The 25,991-nt window shown below is 34.1% G+C and overlaps 1 protein-coding gene across 4 annotated transcripts in view; it reads left to right on the top strand.

The window, feature by feature from the left end:
* Window positions 1–25,426, top strand: part of LOC115879916 — a 295,395-nt gene extending 269,969 nt beyond the window's left edge. For all 4 annotated transcript variants that reach the window (XM_030896968.1, XM_030896972.1, XM_030896971.1 and 1 more), the window contains 3 exons: window positions 21,303–21,474; window positions 22,456–22,517; window positions 23,682–25,426. In XM_030896968.1, the coding sequence (XP_030752828.1) occupies window positions 21,303–21,474; window positions 22,456–22,517; window positions 23,682–24,142 (695 nt within the window). In that variant the 3' untranslated portion in view covers window positions 24,143–25,426. The remainder of the gene's footprint in view (window positions 1–21,302; window positions 21,475–22,455; window positions 22,518–23,681) is intronic.
* The last annotated feature ends 565 nt before the right edge of the window (window positions 25,427–25,991 follow it).

Genomic DNA, 25,991 nt, shown 5'->3' on the forward strand with positions numbered 1-25,991 from the left:
AAATAATCTTAAAAATTTTAGAAAAGACATGAATTACATAGTTATAGATTATATTAGACTCTTCGAGGTGGTTATCGGCCTGAACCACTGCGACCTTTTCAGATCTATTTTGGTCCTCTTCTGATCCCTTAGATTGCATTCTTAGTCCTATCACTTTCCGCAAGTCTAGCAATTTGAAGACTGAACCCTGTATTTAGCTCTCTATCAATGGTCTATCATTGCCTGTTGCCGAGAACCACACTTTTGCCAGGCTGTCGCACCGACATAAAATGTGTTCTATCATTTCTTCTTCAGATTGACAGAACCTGCACATGGCTGCGTCCGTTAATCCCATTAGTTTTAAATGTCTATTTTGTCAGCTCAGGGGACTTCAGAAGACCCTCAAAAAGGAAATAACACACCCAGTTCCCAGTAGATGACATACCAAGAGTGTACAACTTTGAGAAAGACCTCAATGTAATATTGAGCAATAATAAGAAATGGAAGATAGAAACGTTTGCTCGGCAGTTAAAAGTCCGTGCCATAATTTGGTAACCTGATGCTTTCAAAAACAAAGCAGGAACAGTTATCGAAGGATTTGGGACGAGAACTAAATACTCCTAACCAATGGGCACCTACCCCAGCATCCTTCAGGTAGAAATCTACGCTATCGAAAGATGCGTACTTATGTGTGCTTATTAGGAACTATCGGAAACTAGAAATAGGCATCTTGCACACAATAGTCAAGCAGCGTTAAAAGAGATCAACTCAGTATCAATCAATTTGAAGTTGGTTAAAAAATGCCTAAAAAACTGAACAAATTAGGCAAAGAACAAAGTCCTCCTAGTCTGGGTGCCGACCCACGAAGGACCTAAAAGGCCGAAGCTAGAAAAGGCGCAAGCACTCCACTAACTGGACCAGAATCTTTCTGCTTCCCAAGTGGAAACCAACTAGACGCGGAACCCAGGAACTTGGAAGACTCCATCTGTAACCTGGAATGGGAATCTTCCAATGGTCTAAGACACTCGAAGAAGTTTCTCAGGACTTTCGACCGAGAACAATCAAAGATTTCTCTTCATTTAAGTAAGAACAATCTTCGGATTGTCATGGGACTCTTACCAGGACACTACCTATCTCATCAACGATTGAGACTAAGAAACAACGGCGAATGAAACACCTCAAACCCCAAAGCACATCATTACATGGTGTATACTGGTGTTTGTCAAAACCCTTATACTGTATGACGAATTATAACTCGTTATAACTCAAGAAAGGGGAACACTAGATCTGTAAGGCCACGGTAATTAAACCCACTTCTATACATTCTACATTCTACTGTAATTAGGAATCAGTACTTCCTTTCGATACGATTACGAAGTATAACTATCGATAGCTAGGTGGTATGGTTTCATCCCTGTCCATATTCCCTTATGTTTTGGTTTGTGCAGCGCGATAGCCTGGCGGCACGCAGCCGTGCCGTTGAACTTTCCAACTTGCGTGCTCCGCCTGACACGATTCGGATTTTTAGCCACGCGCGAACTCTTTTTCCCGAACGAAGGAACGAACGAACGGCTTACGACTCTATGTATGTGCGATAGGCCGAGCGAGCGCCTTTGGCTACGCGTTCGCCGCTTATCGTGGAAAGGCGCGTTTGGTCGATAGCCGCGGCCACAAAAGCCGAAAAAAACAAGGGTCGTGAAACGATCTCGACCGGCCGTAGTCAGGAAAAGTCGCTCTAGTTTCTCTTGAGTATAAAGATATAAGAAAACTTTAAGGAAGTTACAAAATTTATGATGTTACTTAATGCTTGAGGAATCTTCTATCCACTTTGGTTTTTGAATTGTTATTTTCTGGAAAAATATTTCCTTAAGTCTATTTCGCTGTACTGTTCGGGTCGCTTTCAGGAGACGGGTAAAGCGGGTGTGTGGCCAAAGGAAATATATATTATATTTCAGAAATCTGCCTAAGGCTTGATTAAGGTTTGCAGAGCTTCAGCATTTGCCATAAAATAGCGAGCAATTTGTTACAAAACCATATAAATTATATATCACTGTAATCACAAAACTTCAATCTATTTCCATATTGTAACAGAATTTTAAATTATGTCTTTATTTTCGAAAAAATTTAGTCCAAACATAAGGAATATTTTGTTGATGTTTGACCGTCAAAATCTTAAAAATAAAGAAGTTGTATAAAAATGTGCTACTATACGGATATAGTATAATCATTTATGTTTAATTTCCTTCTTCATAAGTTAACTCTATAGAGTTGATTCCTTGTTTCTGCAATTTTTTTTGTAATGACGACATCATCATCTAACATCTATACTTAGGCCATTTTTTTTAGATAGTAGATACTAGTAACTATAGTAGGTATATTTGCCATCAAGAAAGGAGGCTTACAAGATGCTTTAAACCATTTCTGATTACATTGAAAAACTTCTGAGTTTCATACCGAATAAACGTTTTTGATTTGGAAAGCTTTCTTCCATTAAGATTAGTTTCTTTAAACAAATTAACTTAGCAATAGCTAATTTTTAAATTTAGAATGCTTGACTTCATTTTATTCTCTTTTTTATTGATGCTAAGATTTTGTAAACGCATTATTGTTTTAAGCTTCATAATGAAATTAACTAATATAATCAAGCTTCATCAATCATTTTGTGAAGTCTAATAAAATGGATATTGTATGTTCATATTGTTGTTCGTGTCAATGGAATATTTTCATTCAGTATCTACTTACTTACCTTTCCCAAAACTCAAGAACCTGTTAGACTCCATCCGGAACCTGGAATGCGAATTCTCCAACGGTCTAAGACACTCTGTGTCACACAAACACAAATTTGTCAGAACTTACGACCGAAAAAAAATTCCAAAAAGATTTTCCTTGATTTAAGACAATTTTCGGATTGTCACAGGGTTGCAATGATTAATTTTCCCCCTCCCAAGTACAATCTACTCACCATTATTTAAATATGCATTTTCGGGTAGTCAATATAATACTACCGTATGATCGAATAAAAACGGCGTCAAACTATGAAATGAAGATCGCTGTCATTTTATATGTAAATTTATATGGGAAATGTCATCGATTGTCATTTCATAGCCATCGCTGACGCTGTTTTTATTCGATCATACGGTATATTTAAGTATATATTAGATTAATAAAAAATAAAATTTTTGTTCTCTAACGAAATGTATCATTCATACATGAAAAAAAATTACATCATTGGTTTGACATTTTTTTAAAAACGTGATACAATAGGTACTTTATTCACTTATTATGCCTGATTCTCCTATAAGCAATTTATTATATTCCCTTGAATATAATTAAAGGCGGCGAACTATAACGGCTGTCGTAGCATCATTAATTATCTGCACAAGCTCTAAAGTAATTTGTAAATGCTTTTAAACTAACATTATTATTAAGTGCTCTGTAATAATATTATTACAGGAATAAACCGTGCATAATAGTAATCATATGCATAAATACAAATTAAATGAAGGTATTATATTTTTATGAGTATTCTTACGAAGGTATTGGTTTTTATCATATGTATGTAAATGATTGCAGAATAATTGTTAATCGATGTTCTGCAATTGAAAAAACCTTTATTACTTCTACATTTAGTGTTATTAAAAATATATTTATTTTTAGTTTCAGTGCATATGAATATAATGTGTATATAAATTTTAAATACTTATATATTGCTTTTTCTGTTAAACACAAAACATTCGCCAACTAGATTATCACAGTAGTTTTACTTCTAAACAGTACTTCTGTAGTCACAGTTTATCATCATGGAACGTTAATCTTTTGGGTGTGTATTTAATTTTATATTTATTTTAAAACTGCCGGTTTTAGAAAAAAATGAGAAACAAACTTTCATCTGGTTTTAATTTTGGTTAGGTTATTTCATAATCTTCAGTTGCATCATCCCACAACTAATTTTTTCATAACATTTTTTCATATCAAAGATATGATTGGCGTCTATTTTCTGGCTTATAAGAGTAAATCCAGGGTTCTCTACCACTGTATATATTTTTGAGATTCCTGCGTTAAACTGGTGTAGATTTTTTTGACACTCATTAGCTCTAATTGCTTTCTGTTCGACCTTCAACGTCGGTGCGGTATTCAGCGAGAAATTATTTTTTATGCAGATAATTGTTCATGTAAATTTTTTGAATATGAATTTCACGATATGCGACAATGGCTTCCTGGGTCAACTTATTTATATCATTGACGTTTCTCTGGGTAACTACCGTCGTTGGTGGACCGCTTCTTCGATCGTCGCTATGGCAAATTCCGTCCACGTTGGATCCAGTTTTCTTTACATCTCTTCAAGCCATCTGACCATCTTGTCGGAGCTCTGCTTCTGAGAGCATTTCAGTATTAGCTTGGTCCATCTGTCATCCGTTCTTCTGGCAGTATGCCCAGCCCAGTTCCATTTGAGTTTATTGCAGATATATAGCATCTGCTATTCTTGTACGCTGTTTTATTACTATATTGGGTATCTTGTCTCTTAGGGATACTCCAAGCATTGATCTTTCCATAGCCCGCTGGGCTACACGAATTTTTTCTATGGACTTTTTCGTCAGTGTAAGTGTTTCTGTGCCATATGTAAGTACTGGCATAACGCATTGTTGGAACACCTTTCTCATTAAGCACATTGATAGATCTGTTTTTAACACGGTATCTTAGTCTGCCGAATGCTGCTCATGTTAGTCCTATTCTTCGTTGGATCTTGTGTCTCTGGTTGTCGCGACCAGTTGTTATTTCGTGCCCAAGATATTTATATGTATATACTGGTTCTATATTTGCCCCGTCTTTCGAGACATTTCCACTAATAACAAGATTGGTCGTTAGTTTTGTGTTTGAATAATTTATGCGTAGTTCAATTTGATCTGATGCTAGATCTGACTGTTTAAGAATCCCCATTCCGATTATAGTATTTATATATTTTAAAAGGTGTATACCTACATAGTAAGTATAAATTTTAAAAGGTGAAATTGAACAGCTGTATATAATTGAAAGTGAACGCAAATTTTAATCGTTAAGTATTATTACGTTTAAAAAAAAACTGGGATAGTACTTCGAGTAGTAGAAGAATGTACCTACGTTACCGCTCAATTTGCTGAATAACATTTTTTTTCTGAAATTCAGATATTGTCTTGGTCCGCTCATTCAAAGCATTCATTTAATGGAGATACAACTCGAGTATTTGTAATTTTGCTGCGATACTCTATGAGACAGCGGAATGCCTATGCGGATGGCTCGTTCACATTATAGAGGCTTTCGGATTATCGGGAGTTCGTATTATCGAGACCTTACTGTATACCGGGTGCGTCTCAACAGTGGCTCACACCTATAACTTTTTTATTTTTTTCAGTTAAAAAAACGAGATTTGGTATGTTAGTATATGACATAAATTAGGATTGATTGACGTATTCAATTGTTTTCAGTCACTTCCTGTTTCACCGGAAATGACTACAACTTTTGATTTTTTACTGTCAACTTTTGTGATTTTCTAATATGGTTAATTTGAAATTATAACATGCGGTTCATAACAAAAATTTGACTCGAAATACCAAGTGTGTGGTATCAAATTATTCGTAAAAAAATGCTTTTTCCAAATATGCTAATGAGCCACCCTCATTCTATTTGAAAAAAATGAGATATGATTAAAAATACGATTTGGGCATCTTTTAACCGGCCAGGACAGGACGCTAAAAACATTAGACGGTCAAATCTATTTTTCCAAGGCTCCTTGATTAAAAATTAATGTTTTTAACATAGCCATGGCACTCAAGATTGAAATTTAAAATACGATTTTTTTAAACCGAAAATGTCAAAAGTTGACATATGATATGTCATTTTCTATCGAATAAAGTAAAAAAATTGGCGCCGGGAGACACGTATAGCCGCCCGTACTAAAATATGTTAATATCTCGAAAACTACGACTTTGACTGATTTTGATGTTATTACAAATTTTGTTGCAAATATTATTCCTAATCTTAATTTGAAAACCGCGTTTCGCTAGCTACTGTAATTTTGGAGTTACGATTTTTTAAAAATTTTATCCCCCTCCCATACCCCCTATGAAAATATTTTGTATTTAGGTCATTTATGACCCAAATAACTCAACTTTGAGTGAAATTAAAAAAAACTTTTTTTTGCCGATCTTAATAGCCTACCATACCTATTGGTATGGTCAGCTAAAAATTATAATGGTAGATATATTGGAAACATTTTGCGCATCCACACCAAACCAAACAAAACAATAATGTCGGCTTAAATCTCTGCGTTTGTTTGTTTTCTGCTTTGCGGAAACGTCCCGCCTCGTTTCGACTCGGATAGATATGTCACGCGGGTGGCAAACAGCAATTATACCACCCCGCGCGCCGAGGATTAATTTAACAGTCGTCGCCGGGACGTTTCGCCTCTAGCGCCCCTATTATTACCTAGCCGACACTTTCTAGTGCCGCGGGGGCCCCACTTTCAAACCGACACGATGCCGCACCGTAAATCATGGGCCCTCGTTCCTATACTTCTAATTGGGTTAAATGGCATGCCGATGAGGCAAAAATGGTCGGCGATCGACTTCTAGCTAATGACTCAGGTACAAAATTGTGTCGGTTTTAGTCTTGCATCGATTTCTGTCTCTATTTTTTTATATTTTGGCGAATTCTTTGATTCTATTTTGTGTTTTGTATCTTGTAATTTGAGTAAAACACCGATGTGTTTTACCCAAGGAAATATATTGACCAACCATGGAAGAAAAAAACAGAAGATCTTTTAGTATAGGTAGATATTGGTGATTGGCTTTGTATTAGAGATGAGTAGATCCGGATGGATACGAATCCACGGAACTCTCTCCGGTGCCGGTACTGATAGATGTATATCTTACCCCTATCGACCCCTATCCGTGGAACTACACTGCTGACAGCCAACCAGCGTCGCGTCGTCGGCAGATAACGAAAAAATAATCACCGAATGTACATCTATACTGTGAGATAACGATACAGCTAAATACATACATCAATTAAGTATTGGAGAGTAGTGGAATAAAGAAGGAATTGAAACTGCTAGTGAGTTGTATTTACCGTTCTTTAAGGTTACTTTGGCGGAACCGTAACCGTATTCGAAATTATTTTGTGTAATTTAAAATTTGTATTTAGTGTTGTTACTTTATTGGTAAGTTCATGAAATTATGGAATTATGCTATGATTGTGCAGGGTTAGTCGGAGAAATCAGCAGGCAAGGACTACATTCAATTTTTTTGTAAATTTTTTGTTATTTTATTTCTTAAAAATATTATCTGTTAAATGCCGATCATCTTGCTTCTAGTATGAAGAAATGCCTATGCAGTTTTGATGGAAGGCTGTAATTGTGTCTCGACTATATTTTATTAGTATGTAAAGTTCGTAATGATTTGCGTATAAAGTACTTCTACCAAATAAATAGAACTGCTAAAAATAGGTCATAAGGATTTGGCAATACGCAAACATCCGATTTCCGAATTAGAAAACTTTTCAACGCGGATTGCTGTATGCAAAACAAAATTTAATTAAATTAAAATCAATGGTTAGAATGATAGAGATCCGTCAGAACTGGAACCTGGATGTAGGTCCATGAACCTTGATGTAACGGAGTTCCGAGGTTCTGAGGTCCGGAGATCCAACTCTTAAAATACCAGATCTACCCATCTCTGCTTTGTATCATATCACTCTATATCTTATTGGCCATGCACCGGTAAAAAGATACATTTGCCCTTTCTAATGGAGATCTTTAACGAGTTTAACGTAACTAGATTAACAGTCTGGGGACAAATGATGTCCCAAGGAAGACGCTATGACGTCGCGTCGGTATAAAATAAAAAAGATATACAGTTAATTCTCGAAATGTAGAGACATAATTTTTAATTTATTCAGGCGACGGGAAAAACGGAAAATCAAAGCAGCGGGAATGATGACATGACGGAGCGACGACAAAAAAATCTCTTAGGTAAGTGACCGATAGCGGAAGTGACGTTAATTTAGCGCCGCCAAAGCACCGTAGAGTAGAGGAAACACCTTTATTTGGTATTCGTCGCTCGTATGTCACTTTATCGATACTGACCTTCCGAATGCACTGTTCGCTGCAGTCGTCAGAACGGAAACGCTGCCTGTCAGCCATCGGACGTTAGGAAACGGCAGAGATATACGTTTTCGTATACAAAAATCTTAGCAGACTCGATTTTAGGGCATATTCGTATAGTGTCATATATAAAGTCCGCATTTCCACAAGTCCCAAATTTGACTAGGGAGATAGTTTCATCCCTAATAATGAAATAAATTTTATTATATCGGATAGTTATCATAGACAATTATATTAGAAGAATTTTAACATTTATTTTCCAAATAAAAGTTTATCACGTTTCCATGATCTCTCAAATTCAATTATTAGCTATTTGATGACGTACATTGGAAATTGTATTGCGTTTACTTTTAATAAAATATACTGTATACACGCCACTAGTTAATATTAAGTAGGCTATAAGATCGGAATTTAATATAAAAAATAATAAAGTTCGTGTTCGCGTTGGAAGTTGCAATAGGCATACTTATTTTTTAACACAAAATAACCTGAATTTTTTAAACAAATGTTTGGTTTATAAATACTGCCTGAAAGCAACATAACAAACATTTTTAAAGTTGCTCTGTAAAGGAAGGCAAATATTTTTGAATTCATGTAATAAGAAAAGAAAAGAAGTCTCGTAAGCTATAATAAAGAGCTCACTGGACGTACCCTTGGTTGTCCACATAACTGTGTCTGGTTCTTTGCTGCAGCGAAGATTTTTAACTTAAAGAAGACTGCTCACCTTTTAAAATTAGTTTCCTTGAATAAAGTCGTCCTACTTTGGGTGTCAGCCCACCAAAGGATAGAACTTGATAGAAGGCAATGAAAAAGCAAACGACCTAGCTAGAAAAGGAGCGAACACTCCACTAACTGGACACGTTCTGCTTTCCAAGTGGAAACCAACTTAAAGCAGAACTCAAGAACCTGGAACACTTCATCCGTAACCTGGAATGGGAATAATCCAACAGTCTAAGACACTTCCTTGATTTAAGCAAGATCGTTGGGTTGTCACGTGGTTTTTAACAGGGTACTGTCTCCTCAACGAACACCTCAGTAAATTGAAGGTAAGAAACAACGGTGAATGCAGATCTGGGGGGAATGGGGAAACACCAGAACACCTAATCACTGAGTGCGCCAAGACGACAAACATTCGTGCCATAAACTTTGGTACCAGTGATATCGGAAATGGAAACCTCTGTAAAACCACCGTCTAAATATATGTAAAACCGTCTGAGATACCTTGGCTTTTGTCAAAGCCCTGACACTGTATGATAAGTTATAACTCAAAAAAGGGGGACACAAGAGATCTGTAAGGTCGCGTTGATTAACTCTTCTCCTATATGTTCTACATTCTTCCTTAAATTAAACATGTGACAGTTTTTATATAAGCTATATAGTTATTTTATAGGCTAGGACAAATCTGTGTATAGCATTTTTGGTTTCATAAAAAAGTAATATGGTGATGTGAAAACCGCATCTTTATTATCTCTACTTATAAAATGGGACAACATATTGACCAAGATTTTGCAGCATACTGACAAATTTACATTACTTTTATTGATTTTTTTTATAAAAAAAAAGATTTACAGTTAACTTCTAAGTGCTATACAGTATTAATAAATATGATTACTTTGAAAATATTCTGTATTTACTTATCTCAAATCAGATTGAACCATAAAATTATGTAGCGTAACCAAACCTAAATCACTAAAGCTAACAAAAAAGCCCATAGATTCGGACGGACCTCCCAAAAAATACACGAAAACCAAATTGCAAATTGTCTAACGCCCCCTGTGTGGTGATAATTCTGACAAATATTTACTTTGAGGCAAATGACAGGCCTTTGGAGCGCCGACCTGTCATTATTTCCACCGATGACAGTCTAATTGGGGCCATTGTAGGCCTCCAGTGGGTCCAGGTCAGGGACTGTGCGGTCGCTCGGTCGACGGTCGTCGCCGGGAGGGGGAGGGAATATCACGGATTTTATGATTGCCAAATGTTTGTTTCTTTGTTTGGACTGAATACAGGGTTGTCCGAATTGTAATCGTGAAACTTCGACAGCATATTCTGCAGAAAATCATAAAATAATTAGTATCTCATAGGTGCATAAAAAATAACGAAAATGTACATTTTCGTTATTATAAATGTATTGTAGTTCGTAGTAATTTTTACCAACCCTTTTTATTTAAAAAACGACGGAAATGTATATTTTTCTCTCACTTTACTTCATTATCAGTTGCTATTTTGGTACGAAGTTAGCCGACGACCAGTTGACAGACAGTTGTACGTGAAAAAACATAATAAACGAAGATAATATATCTCAGCTAATTAATAATGTTCAATTCTGTTTGACAGTTGCTTGAAAACTTGGAATAAAATATCTACAGTAACTCTTTACAAATACTAAAAATATTCATTGGTGCTGTTCACACAGATTATTTAAAAAATAGTGATAGTAATCACATTTTAAGCTGTAAAGCCTTCTAAAATTACAACGTATCACGGGCTATCCGCCACAGAACCAATAAAATTTGTACTAAATTCAAACAGCTATCAATTTTGACTATTGTTCCTAAACTAACAACTATGATTGTTTGTTTTTGTAGTTTGGCCAGCAAGGCAACGTAGTTTTGAGACCGAGGTTTAATAAGGATCTATTACAGCTGTAGTAAAATGAGTAACTAATTGTGGAAATTAAAGATCCAGCCCTATATGCAACATTTTTCGTAAACGCTTACTTGGGCGGTTTGAAATTTTGATTGAAAATCCGGCAATATACCGCATAGAAAAAATGTATCGACCCAACTTTTTTCTCTTTTTAATATATTTGATTTTTCATTAAACTGTCGACATCGACTGTCTTGTACGTTAAAATCCAGACCACACTTCTACGGTAACCAGACTGTATAATAAACTCATATTTTTTATGTAGTACAAATATTTTTTGAATCAACAGATAATATTCAATATACAACCTAAAATATTCAATATAATAACAGATAATTGGGCAGAAATAAAAAAAATATAACATATTCCAAAGTTTACTTATAATGTAGCTTTTACAGTGAAGCTCATATTTTATTTATTTCGATAAAGCCATTTTTTCTTTCTACGTTGCAATGACAGGGGCGGGGCTGTCTATTGTGTCGTGCTTTTTACTACCATACATGCACTTGTTTATAAACGGCCACATCGCTATACAATTATTGAAACTCTCTCGATCACAATGAAAGAAAACCACCCGATTGCACCTGTGTCAGCGGTAATAAATTCTCGGTCACGTACTCTCTCATTGAAGGCAAAAACGATTACGTGTCTGAACCAGTGACGGTTCATCAGGGGTGGCAGTGTTTCTAGAATTTTAATTCATTACACTTATAATAATATATGCATGTTAAAATTTGTTTACAAGGAATATTTCGCATACGGTCAATTGGATATGCGAATGTAATCTAATTATTGTAATTAGTAACTATTGTCATAATTGAAGCTCCTGTAATCTAAACTACATTTTTAAACACTATGCCACAACACATATAAATTAAAAGTATACGTCTTGGAAACAGACATACCGGCTTAGCCATTCTAGGTCCGTGGTCTGAGTAGGACCACTCTTTATTATCTTTCATCTCTCTTTATTATCTTGTTATATATTAAAACCAGACCACGGATTTAGGTTGGCCGAGACTGTATGTGAGTAAAAACATAAAAAACTAATAAATCGCAAACTACACTCTTCCAAAAAATTATCGCACCGCTATGTTTTTTTTTCAATTATTCGTTCATATACAATATTTTCCAAAAAAACTAATGGTGCATTTAAAAACTTCAGTCCAATTCTTAGTTGACGTGTTTCGGCGATTTTTGTTTCCAAAATTTTATAATGCCTTTTTGTCGCTTTAAAAAAAGTCTAGAAAAACGTTGGCAAAACTGCGTAGTTTTAGAAAAAAATATTGTTTCCATTAAGAGAAGTAAAAATTACATGCGTCCTCAAAATTTCACATCAATTATTGAACGAAGGGTTGACTAGATAAATTTTTTTAAAGTGACTGTAAAAATGTAAAAATCCTCAATTTTTCGACTTACGATTCAAAAATTGGCTACTTTTACCAACTTTAAAATTTTATATCTAGTCAACCCTTCGTTTAATCGATGTAAAATTTTTAGGAGGGAAGTAATTTTTACCCCTATTTTTAATGGTAAGAATAATTTTTATCTAAAACTGCGCAGTTTTGTAAGCGTTTTTCTAGGCTTTTTTTAAGGTGACAAAAAGGCATTATAAAATTTTGGAAACAAAAATCGCCGAAATACGTCAACTAAGAATTGGACTGAAGTTTTTAAATGCACCATTAGTTTTTTGGAAAATATTGTATAAGAACGAATAATTGAAAAAACATAGTGGTGCGATAATTTTTTGGAGGAGTGTATTTAAAAAAATTAAAATCTACTAAAAAAATATATATAGGGTGTGCCACTTAAAAAAGTTAAGATCTTTTTAAAATTAAAAGTCAAAATTCACATCTTTTGAGTGCGCTGACACGACGACAAACCATTAGTGCCATGAATTTTTGTACGACTGATACCAATTCAGTCCATCTCCAAAGGATATTGGAGATGGAGAGCTAACCTCTGTAAAACTTACACTGTATAATGAGTTATGACTACAGTACAACTACTACTTGTTTATAACGACAATACATAGAGAAAGATAATAAAAAAGACTTCTTATTATTACTTTCTCTATGGTTATAACCCAAGAAAGAGGGACACAATATATCCGTAAATTCGCTGGGATTATCCCTCCCATACATTTTACAGTCACATCAGCGAAAAAATCTTCAGTTTAATCGAAGGTTTAAACTTTTAAACTATTAAACTTTAGATTAATGTTCAGATTTACTGTAAAGTATAGTATTGCGCCCTCGATTGGGCCTTAGGAAAATAGCGTTCCGATTTTTGAGTACCTTTGAAATAAAATGTGCCGATTTAACTGTTATCTTACGACCCTGACGAGCCGTCACTGTACGGAATTCTTTTCTGATCGCTTTTTATTCTTTGTGGCGGCTCATGCTTTTCGGTTTTCGATTGATAAAACATGTCAGCTTGAAAAAGAACTTTTGCTAGATTCTCTGTGAGGTGTACCGTTTACCTATGGTTTTACTTTCATGGAAACGTCCCCATAATAAAATATGAATATCCGATTACCTGAGAAAAAGTTTCGGCACATCTATAGGCACGTTTTCTCTATCCCAACTGTAATTCTTTATGGCAGTAAATGACACCTGTAATGATCAGAGTTAGCAGTCGACACGAACTCTGTATTTTATGTCAATATTCAGCATTAGACGACTATTTTCATCTAGCTGTTTATAGCAATAATAATTTCCATAAAATAGCGATATTTTTACTTTGATATTATATTGATATAATTTTCTATTAATTATTTTCTCTTATACTTCTTGTATTTTATCTTAATAATTTCTTAATACATTTTTCCGATAAACAAACGAGATTTGGAATGTTATAGCATTGTTTATATATTAACTATAGTTATTAAGCGTAAAAGTTAGTTCTGGGAGTTCACTGATAGATGGCTAGGAGAATTGCATCGCGGGTCTTTCAAAAATTTGAATTTCTAATAAAGTGGGACATTCGCAAGAATGGTAAACTAATAAGAATTATTAACCTAATAAGCTCAATCCTCAATCTTAAGTTATGTCATATATACTATACATATAGGGTTCCCAACTTGAGCATCGGCGATTCCGGGACAATTATCTTTAAGCTTTTAAATAATTGAAACAAAAAATTAAATATTAGAAATTAAAATATATTATGTGTGTGGTACACACTTTTTTAGTTTCCAGGTCCCGGCCAAGGCAAAACTTTCGCCGGGACAAACTTTCTGATTCCTGGTTAATCCCGGCCAAACCGGGACGGTTGGGAACCCTATATACATACTAGATATAACCTAACCGGTAATATAGGTTTATATATTAACTAAAGGAAAATTAAAATAACTTTTGTTGCACATCATAACACGACCACCAGCAAACTAAATAAGATGACGCATGGTGCCATTGATGACGTGCAACGAAAGTTGTTCCAATTTTCCTATAGTTATTCAGCATGGGTTAGTTCTGGGGGTTCACGGCTAGGAGAATTAAATTTTCAAAAATTTGAATCTCTAATTAAGTGGGACATTCGTAAGAATGGTAAACTAATAAGAATTATTAACCTAATAAGTTTATACCGTTCTTACGATTGTCCCACTTAATTAGAAATTCAAATTTTTGAAAGACTCGCGGTGCTATTCTCCTAGCCATCTATTAGTGAACTCCCAGAACTAACCCACGCTGAATAACTAGTTAATATATAAACAAGGGTTATACCTAGTATGTATAGTATATGTATATGACATAACTTAAGATTGATTGACATATTCAATTGTTTTAGGTCACTGCCTGTTTCTGCCTGGTATCTGCTTGTTTTTACAACTTTTGAATTTTAATTGACACCCTCGGTATTTTTTATTTCATCTGATAGAAAATGACATTCTGAATAGAATGACCTGAATGACGTAACGAGAATTTGACAGGAAATGCCAAGTGTGTGTTACCAAATTATTCGCCAAAAATGCTTTCTCCAATAAATCGAAATAGTCGATAAAGTAAAAAAATACTGATGGTGCCATTTAAAAATTAAAAATTGTAGTCGTTTCCGGTGAAACCGGTAGTGACCGAAAACAATTCAATACGTCAATCAATCCTGACTTATGTCATACACTAACGTAGCAAATCTCGTTTATTTATCTGAAAAAAAAATGAAAAAGTTCTAGGGGTGAGCCACTTTTGAAAAACACTCGGTATATCTGGAAATAACCATGAGATCCTGATTTCTAAGATTTAAGTTGTGAATGCTATGGCTGAAACTTATTTTATCGTAAAGGTGGTTAGGTATTTTATTTATCACATTATCACAACATTATGATACAGCAACAATGTAAAAATCGTCTATCGTATTAAGCCAGTTGATTTCCTGTAGTTTGTATGAAACCGACTCATATTGTCTGATGCTTTGTAATATGAGTGAGATAATATAAGCAAATCTAACAGTCTGAGCTCAGTCGATCAAATTACTTTTTTTACTACTCTAAGTTAATTATTTTTTTATAACTCCGCACTTTCTTATGTAAAATAGGATCTACGGAATCAATTTCTATTACAGTTTCCTTATGTTTAAGATGAAGGTAAGCCCATCTGTTGCACCGTTTCTTCCAAAACCTTTAACACCGACCCATAAAAGAAAGAAAAAAAAACGACGACAGAGTGAAAAAAACGGCGTGGCAAAATTAAGTTCCTGGCTTATTAGGAAAGCCAATTTATATCTTTAGGGAGCATATGTTCTATGGGCCACATGGCACAATATTTCAGAACGATAATTCTAGAATATTGCTATTCCGCATAAGACAACTGGTGAGGTAAGGATAATAAGTGTATTAGTGGTTTAATTTATAAGCTTGCTGGAGATGAGTTTTAGTTTTGATAATATGTAATTATAAAAATAAATATATATTCAGAAAAAAGTTTTTCCCTTCTACATATTAATTAAGGAAAATCCAATGTTTCGACTATCTGTAATTTAATTTTTAAAGTACCTAAATAAATTCATAATGTATTCTTGGGCGTTCCAAAAACCCCTATGGAAACCCTACCTCAAATACATGTCGTTGATTTGAGAGGTACCAAATTGATATTTTGGCTCACCAGTTGGAGAATTTTACTGCAAAACTACTTTGTGAGGGATGTCCTACCTGGCGTGGCAAATAGTTGGAATGTTCTTTGCAATCTCTTTACAGTCGTATAGGCTTGGTGCATTCTCCGCCGGTGCAGCCATCATCGGAGAATGCCGTAAACAATTGATATATAGAAATACACGGGTTTAAATAGCGGGTATAAGAAAAAATTATTATGTAATTATTGTGAAAGTGTTAGGAAATATAATTTGTAAAAATTATAAAAAGAAAAATTAAAAGGTAAATATATTGATATCTTCAGAAGGTCTATAATTTATTATTCCAGCTAAAAAACTTTTTAGATGAGTTCAACTATACGGTAACGAGCATAGTTTTACGCACCGGTTTTGCTAGTGGGGCATAATTGGGGCTATTTCTGCTTTAACGAAATGTTTTAAAGGTACATAATTATAATTTTAGAAGATGTTCATAAAACATTAAATCACTAGTTGATTAATAAAGTATACCATTAATATTGCACAAATTATATTTTATCCTCTCATAGTATATGTCCATTTAATTTTTTGATTATCTAACGAGCACTTTGTTTCGGGAGAGTTGAATATCCCGGAAAGTTAAGTAAATGAATGTTATTGCACCCAACAACGCCCTAATTACGCTCCCCTTTACGCGTTAACATTTGTTCGGCAATTTTATTAACATTTGAAGTTATTACAACACAATACGAGGCCTAGTTCGGATTCTTTTTCACTTACTTTTTACTACCCGAAACGGCGTTACAACACACAAACCTCGTACCTGAGTGTTTTATAGTTTGAATAACTGCACTAGCAAAAAACTAAAATACCTAAGTATTATCACAAAGCCACGATATGCGATCAACAGGAACTGTTACCGGGACGGCGTGATATACATAGTGAACATTTCTGATTTCTGCTGTATACAGCGCTGCGGTAGGAATTCTTTGAAATCAACTGAAATGCGCCAAGCCTATAGCAGGATATGAAATCGTACGATTAGTTTTTGAGATATCGTGGTTTAGATGTAAACACTCAGACACATCGTAGACACCAATGTTCCTCCAACCCTACGATCTGTATCTGGGATCTTCCTGATAGTATTATTTGTCAAAAAGAAATTCCCTATTACAACTTTTCAAAACATCACAATATTAAGATAGATCTATCATGTCAAACCATTTCAAACCGCGATTTAACCGTATCGAGCTTTTATTAATCGGATTTTTCCGAAATAAACAGCCACTCATCGTAATCAAATGTAAACCCAAAAAACAAATCGGTTATTAATGCAGATCTACTACGCTCTGAAGTTAAGAAAGCGAAAAGAACAAAATTAATCTAGTTATAATATAATTTTGGCCTAGTAATCTATATTACAGTAACGAATCAAAAGAATAAAAAATCAACTATAAAAGCAAATTATTAGAACTAACATTTATCCATTAAATTATCTATCGAAAAGTTGTAAATATTTAAAGACCCTTGGGAACATACCAGCTCAAGTTTAATAAAAAAAAACGGTAAACTCAAGATTACAAAAGGATCGATTTCTTGTGAGGAAATCAGTGAGAAAATAATAAAATACCGTAATATATATTTTGTAATTTTATGAACTAATCTGACTATTTTCCTTTTAATAGAAACAAAATATAAACGGATGCTTTTATAATCTCTATAGGTTGATTTTGACGTAACATAATTCTATTGGAACAAGAGCAGTCACGTATTATGGAATCCAGAACACCTGTAGAAATTTTATAATATTAAAATGAAAAAATAATAAAAGCTTCAATAAAAAGAAGAATAAATTAATTTCTAATAATTTCTAAGTAATTTTATGCTCCATAAATTGTAAATAAGAGACCTGACTGTGTACTAGATTTTTTTTAGTTAAAGTCAATATATTTATCGTAATGCTGAAAGTACTCTGATTCCTTAGATAATATTCCCTAGTCCTATCCTTTTCACAAAGTCTAGCAACTTAGAGACTAGAGACTGAACCCTCCGTGTATATAGATCTCTGGCAATAGCCTATCGTTGCCTATTACCGAGAACCGCACATTTGCCAGGCTGTCGCACCGATATAAAATGTTTTCGGTCGTTTCTTCTTTTAAATTGACAGAACTAGCACCTGGATTATTAGAACTAACATTTCCGTCAATCCCATTAGCTTTAGATGCGTATTCAGCTTACAATACCCTGTTAGTAGACCCACTACAGCTATGACTGTCTTTCTATCTTTGCTTATCAGGTCCGTCGTGAATTTTGGCCAATGTTCTACTTTGAACTTTTCGCCTGTCCTGGTGAGTTTCTCCACTATTCTACAGATTTGTTGCCTCTGTTGGCGACCCATCGTTCCGTAGTCATTCTCGTGACAGCTTTTGCAACGCCGCAGAACAGTTCTGGGCCTATGAATGGCATTGATGAGCCTTGCTTGGCCATTTCGTCTACCTTTTTTGGCGACCCTTCGTTGCGTAGTCATTCTCGTGACTGCTTTTGCAACGCTGCAGAACAGTTCTGAGCCTATGAATGGCATTGATGAGCCTTGCTTGGCCATTTCGTCTACCTTTTTTGGCGACCCATCGTTGCGTAGTCATACTCGTGACTGCTTTTGCAACGCTGCAGAACAGTTCTGGGCCTATGAATGGCATTGATGAGCCTTGCTTGGCCATTTCGTCTACCTTTTTTGGCGACTCATCGTTGCGTAGTCATTCTCGTGACTGCTTTTGCAACGCTGCAGAACAGTTCTGGGCCTATGAATGGCATTGATGAGCCTTGCTTGGCCATTTCGTATACCTTTTTTGGCGACCCATCGTTGCGTAGTCATTCTCGTGACTGCTTTTGCAACGCTGCAGAACAGTTCTGGGCCTATGAATGGCATTGGTGAGCCTTGCTTGGCCATTTCGTCTACCTTTTTTGGCGACCCATCGTTGCGTAGTCATTCTCGTGACTGCTTTTGCAACGCTGCAGAACAGTTCTGGGCCTATGAATGGCATTGATGAGCCTTGTTTGGCCATTTCGTCTACCTTTTTTGGCGATTCATCGTTGCGTAATCATTCTCGTGACTGCTTTTGCAACGCCGCAGAACAGTTCTGGGCCTATGAATGGCATTGATGAGCCTTGCTTGGCCATTTCGTCTACCTTTTTTGGCGACCCATCGTTGTGTAGTCATTCTCGTGAATGCTTTTGCAACGCTGCAGAACAGTTCTGGGCCTATGAATGGCATTGATGAACCTTGCTTGGTCATTTCATCTACCTTTTTATTACCCTTGTGACCCTCGTGCTCAGTCTTAATTTGTAGGTACCTTACAAAACAATCTTTTAATGAGTTATTCTGATTTCTTAATTGATTTCAAAGTATTTTTAGAAATGCATTACGTAGCGTAATTTTTTTGTTGCATTCACATTATGGTACTTAAAAAAAATTCCCATAATATAGCGAATTATCGTACATTGTCAAATTACTTTCATTGGCGTAAAACACGTTATTAAGACAATAATAAAAATGAACAATTAATAGATTAGTTATTGTTTTCTCTCGAGCGTGACACAATTAAACTTAGAAAATGTCCTCCATTCTTCTAAGCAGCGTCTGCACTGCAAAGGAATAACACAAGTCGGAACACATAAACATTCCAACCAGACAGACGTGTTATTTACGGTAATTTGGTATAGTACGTATTCGTAAATCCGTGAAATTAAATAAAAAATTACTTTAGATGTTGTTCCTCCGCTTTGTTTAATGCTTACCTTGTGTTTAATTTTGTATTTAAAAATATCAGAATTTTATGTTGCATTGTAATCCGTTTATAGTGTCTCCAGCGACAGAATTCCTGACAGTGACAATTGTGTCATTTTAATTCACAGTCAAATTGTATTTTCTGTCATTTTTTGATGCCTGTCGAAATCTTCCCTGATTCGTAACACAGGCTATAATGGATTTGACTTTGACAGTTAGAAAAATATATTATTTATTATCTATAAACCAACGCTTGTGTGCAACCAATAATGTGATGTAACATAGTTATATCGTATTATCGAAAAAGAAAACGGCGTCAAAGACCGCTGGGGAATGACAATCGATGATAATTTTGGCGAGGTCAATCTCTAGACGTCACGTCGGCGCCGGCGTCGTTTACTAAAAATTGACATAAAACTTGTCAAAAATTATGACTAATTATAGAAAGATTAGAAAAAGATAGAACGTTTCCAGGACCCCCACAATTCTATTTCCAAACAAAATATTTTTTCTCGAATTTTAAACTACTTACAACATTTAAAATCATTTTTACTCAGTAAAAATAAATTAAATTTATTTTACTAATAAATTACAACTCTATCTACCTATATATTATATTATACCTATTATAATATACCTATATATTAAGACCAAGTGGCAGTAAGCGCCATTCAAAATAAAGCTGTTTTTAAAGCTTGACCTCGCCAAAATTAAACTAACTAAATAAATCCAGAATAATGTAGATAAAAAATCTTATTGAATTTGGCAACTTCTTTGTATATACATCTAGTTGGCCTACCTTCAAATTTTATTTCTTAGGTATGCTCACACTCTTATTTTTTTTCGTATTTCTGTCTAGATATTATTATATTGTGAAACAGTTAGTCATAATATTTTAAGTTTTTTGACCTGTCTGCACCTACATTCTAGAGTATTCTATATATTTTTATAAATCTTATATAAAATTAGAAAATATTTATCATGCAAAAAATACATGTTTTACATTAACACGTTTTTGTGTCATTCTCAAACAATAGGTATAAAATATGCAACAGTCCATAATAAAAAACCCAAAAATATTATAACACGCGACATAAATAGTAATGAGACCAACCTAGTCATAAAAGAATTTGAAAGACGCGTAAGTATATAGTTAAAATAACATATTGTCTAGAAAATGTACCATTCGAACACATTCGTACCACAATCGAAAAATGGCATCAAAGACGGCTTGGCAATAACTATGAATGATAATTTTGGCAAGATTAAGCCATAGACGTCATTACTCTTCTTTATTTTTTAATGGCCCTTACTGCCCGTTGGCCTTAAGAAGTATTATTATTATTCAGTAAAAATTATTTTTAAATGATGTAGATTATATACCTATATATAGACTTCGCCAAAATTATCATCGATTGTCATTCCCCAGCCGTCTTTGAGGCCGTATTTTTCGACCATACGGTACCTTGTAAATAATAATAAAATTATTATATCGAGCAACAATGGTACCTACACTCGTTCGCTCATCGCTCAATGGTACACTCGTTTAATTTGACACTTAATGTTAGTTTGATAATATATTTTTGTGCTTAGGTGTGAACGTGCTTTACTTTTATGTCTTAATGAATTAATTTTATAGTAATATTTAATTGTGAATGCTTTAAATGTAATTATTTTAACTTGTTTCAGAGGCGTGTTCGTCGCGCAGCACACCCAAGCCCCGCCCCCCGGCGCCCACGCCACGCCCCAATATAACATTCCTAACCTACGAATGCCCCCCTGCCTATGCTGCTTGGTTCTGTCTCAACGGAGCTACTTGTTTCACGGTTAAAATCGGAGACAGTCTGCTTTATAATTGCATGTAAGTATTACCTATATCTATTTATACCTGTACACAAAGAGATATTTATATACTAGAGACGAGATATTATGAAAAGACCATAAAAGCTTTATAAAAAACGTATAATTTTTACTTGTAGCTAAACTAAAAGAAGGTAATTTCGGCATTATTTACAGCTATCTTTGTTGCACGTTTTATTACTCTTGTGTTTTTTATGAGATCTACTGTATCGCTGCTAACTAGCGTACTTCTAAGTGAAGCTATATTCCTGATATTTTTTCTCCAAATATTTTACGAGCTAGAGTATAGGATACGAGAGTTCTCTATTACAATTTGTATATAAAAAAATAGTAGGCGCCTGTCAACATATATCAAATGTTAAAATTAACTGTCATGTTTAGTTAACTTAACTTCAAAGTTTTAGACCGCTTCGTTTAAAGCTGTACCCTCGGCTGTACCTAGACTGAATTTTTGATGTTGACTGGTCTTAATATGCATTAATATATTTATTATAGTAGATAATTTGTTCAAGTCAATTAGTTAAACCAAGGAATATTAGGAGTGTAACCAGGGGCGGATACAGGAATTTACTTTAGGGGGGGCTCAAAATAAAACATAATGTAGAATATGCTTTTTAGTGCACGATTTTTAACCCAAAAGCCTGATATTTAACCCAATTCACAGATTTTAGGGGGGGGCGGCCCTCTGTATCCGCCACTGAGTGTAACTATGTTATTCTATGTCTGAATTTAATGTATTAATTCTTCCTTCAAAAATCGGTCATTTTTTATGTTCAAATCTTTATCGGTCATTTTTTATGTTCATGAGACTGTTTATCTGAAACTGAAATTACAACTAGAACTAGAACTATATATTATCGCAATTTTTATTGTCTTTTTATTATCTTCTAGCACAGAATATTTGCGTAGCTAGATATTCTGTGCTTCTAGCCATTCTAGATATCTATTTCAGTCTAAACATTTTTGTTCTTTAATATTTCAGGTGTGCAGAGGGTTACCAAGGATCCCGTTGTGAATATAAAGATCTAGACGGATCATATATGCGTAAGTATTAATTTTATTTCTATTTTATCCAAAAACACGCAGTGTATTGTGGATTCCAGTAGCAACACTGCCCAGCAACTTCAGTTGGTATGAATTTACCAATAACTGTCGTCTTAACATCTTTATTTTAAAATTTATAATTTAAGGGCTATTATCGCACAATTGGGATAAAGCTAGTTGACTATACTTTTCGTCAAATAACTCTCAATCAATAGAAATCACAACCTAATTTTTAGATCGGTTTATCAGTTTAAAAAATTTGTGTCCTTACTGGAATTTCAGTACACTGGTCAATATACCATACGATCGAAAAAACGGTGTCAAGGACGGCTGGGGAATGACAATTGATAATAGTTTTGGCTGAGTCAAGCCCTGGACGTAATTTATTTTGCCCTCTTCTTTATTTGTTAATGGCCCTTACTGCCAGTTGGCCTTAGGAAGATTGTAATTCATTTTTATATTGAGTAAAAACGATTTTTAAACGGTGTAGTTCAAAATTCGAGAAACATTTTATTTTAGAAAAAAATTGTGTGTCTGGAAATGTTCTATAGATTTTTAATGTTTCTATAATTAGTATTAATTTTTGACAAGTTTTAAATTTTTTTAGCAAATGACTTAGATTGGCCTCTCCAAAATTATCATCGATTATTGTCATTCCCCAGTTGCCTTTGACGCCGTTTTTTGTCGATCATACGGTACTTCTGTCCCTTCTCTTAAAAGATTTGTAAAGTACTAAAGCTTGTCTAACGAGAAAAGGGCCAATTTTCACAGACGACATTCAAAATCATTGACGGAAAAAGACCTTTGAAAATGATAGACAGCTACTGTCAATGTCAAAAATTTACAAAACTTTGATCGTTGGACAGATTATAGTAGATTCTATAATAATGCCGTATGATGTAAAAAATTGGCGTCAAGCTAGCTTGGAGTGACAATGACATTCACTATATAATTTTACATATAAAATGACAGTCATCGTCATTTCCACGCCAACTCTTGCTGCCGATTTTTTTTATCGTATTACATTATTATTTGATTATGTAATGAGACGTAAAATAGTTTTTCAAATATTTCTATTTTTATCTGGATTCTCATAAATTCAGTCAATAAACAGATGAAAAAAATTAATTATATATCATATTGAATTAGCATATTTTTTTACAGCATCTCAACGCCGTTTTATGCTCGAAACTGCCTCGATAGCAGGGGGCGCAACGATCGCCGTGTTCTCAGCTGTCATTCTATGTCTTGCCGCTTATTTAAGATGGCGCCGAAGCAAAAAAAGTGCCTCAACCGACCAAGTCGATGGTGCACCCCATCCCCGTCCCCAGCCAGTGTTTGGTGTTCGGCATGCTCAAGGTCATAATTTGGTGCCCATTAGGGGGGACAGCTTGAGTCCCCTAAGGGCTGTCCAAGTAAACAGCCACGGAACGTCTAGCCTAGACACTATAGGAGGTAACAATCTACCCCCTCGCGAACCCAATTTGGTTCATTTCCCCAGAGCGCATGCTCAGAATGCCAATGAAGAGATTCGCATCCACGATAGTACATGTCTACCTCAGGACCGGGGGGATCTAACTACGGCATTACCGAGAGAAGCTCCTCCTTGGAACAATTTAAAGTAGTATCGATAAAGGTGTTAAAAGATATCCTTTGAGAGTAGCACAAAAATAATTAATATACACAAGACGTTTGGAGGAAAACACTTCATTCTAATAGACTAACATAACGTCTGTTTGAATACTAAATTTATCATATTGTAATAAAAGTAATTTTTGAAAGTACCTAACGCATTTTAAACAGTTTCTTCCTATAATGAAGTAGCCTTTCAAAGGAGAATAATTTAACACTGCTATGAAAATGCAAAAAATTGATAACAAACAACTTTTGCTTAGTGATATTATTAAGAACTGTATTGTTAGAAAAATATACAAGCACCTTGTTATATGCAGCTTTGCTATAATTATTTTACCCGTAGCAAATAAAGTTGTAATTTTTTGTCAATCCTTTTGGCAACTTTCCACTTTCCTAAATGATATAAGGAAAAACATTACAAAAAAATGTTAGCTAACATTTATAAGTTTTATTATTTAATTTATTTATATTCTGTCCTTTTATAAACGTCCCCCCTTAATTTTTAAATTCTTCCATCCCTAAATTGTACAAGAGATGTAATATACAAATTTTTTTTTCTGTATTGGACACAACGAAAACATCAATTTTAATTAAAAAAATAATAGAAACACAGAAGAAAATTAATGGTATGTTATAACTCTTACCCTTCACAAAACTAGTAAGTGATGTTTTTTGGGTAACGAAAAATGTATAGCAAGTCTGATTAAAATGTAAGGCTGAAATAATAATAAGTTATTGAATTGTGTAAATAAATATGTACCAAATTTCAAGGTATTTTTAAATGAATGAAATGATAGGATGTACTAATATTTTGTGCAGGTATCTGTTTTAATCTTGTAGACCAAAATGCAACAAAATTACTAGATACATATATTAACTCAAATTACATTATATATAATTTTAGTTTCTGGTAATACACTTAAGAAATTTTAAATCTTTGATAACGTTTTTTTTTGAATATATCTAGTGCGATTTTTAACAAAAGTGTGCCGCTTTATACTATGGTACTTGTTTTGGTGATATTCTATTTTAATTGTAATACATTATTGGTCTAAAAAATTTTGTTTTATTTTGGTCTAAAAGGTCATTCTTGGTGTAAAAATAAATGTTACATTCCCGAATGCAGTTTCAAAGAACAGAAGAATAAAGCCTCGCTACTACTTTGTTACTTGTTAACTTGTTATATTTAACTATATTCGCATTATAAAACCATAACCACTTTTTTAGAATTTTAGATGAAAATATTGTGTAAAGACTGTTGCAAGAGGCAGAAAGAAAAAAAGTCAGTCATTAAAATCTAAAAAGTTGGTGAGGATAAATTATTTTTTGTTGTAAAAATGTAGATATGCAGTAATTTTATGAAACATTTCCAATATTAGATGCTTTTCAGCATGTTCAATTATTGGCAATAACATTCATGTAAGTTAAAATAGTTAATAAATATATAATAATTTAAGCACACGGTTCCTAATTTAAAATAAAAATGATTATTTTTAGAAATGTAACGCCAGATTTTTTACATACGCATTAATTGAAAAGAAAATTTATACCAAAATTGCAAATATTTTATCCCATTTATCTTACTTCTAGCTATGACTATGATTAGCTAACTAGGGAAAGATACTTGGGTTCTTAATGTGTAATTTGTCAGTATTCTTACACGTGTTCATTTATTTATTTCTTTATGTTATTTCCGTAAAAATATTTGTATTTTTGGTATTATGTCTCGTATTTTTATGTATAAATTATATCCGCCCAAACCAAAGCTCCTAAATATTTTAAAGCAATATCTAGTTTTATAGAGAGTTGAAATCAATAGGCTCAACGTTATTCGTTCAT

Source organism: Sitophilus oryzae, unplaced genomic scaffold (genome assembly GCF_002938485.1).
Source record: "Sitophilus oryzae breed Bouriz unplaced genomic scaffold, Soryzae_2.0 scaffold_1590_pilon_pilon, whole genome shotgun sequence".
In the NCBI taxonomy this organism is placed as follows: Eukaryota; Metazoa; Arthropoda; class Insecta; order Coleoptera; family Curculionidae; genus Sitophilus; species Sitophilus oryzae.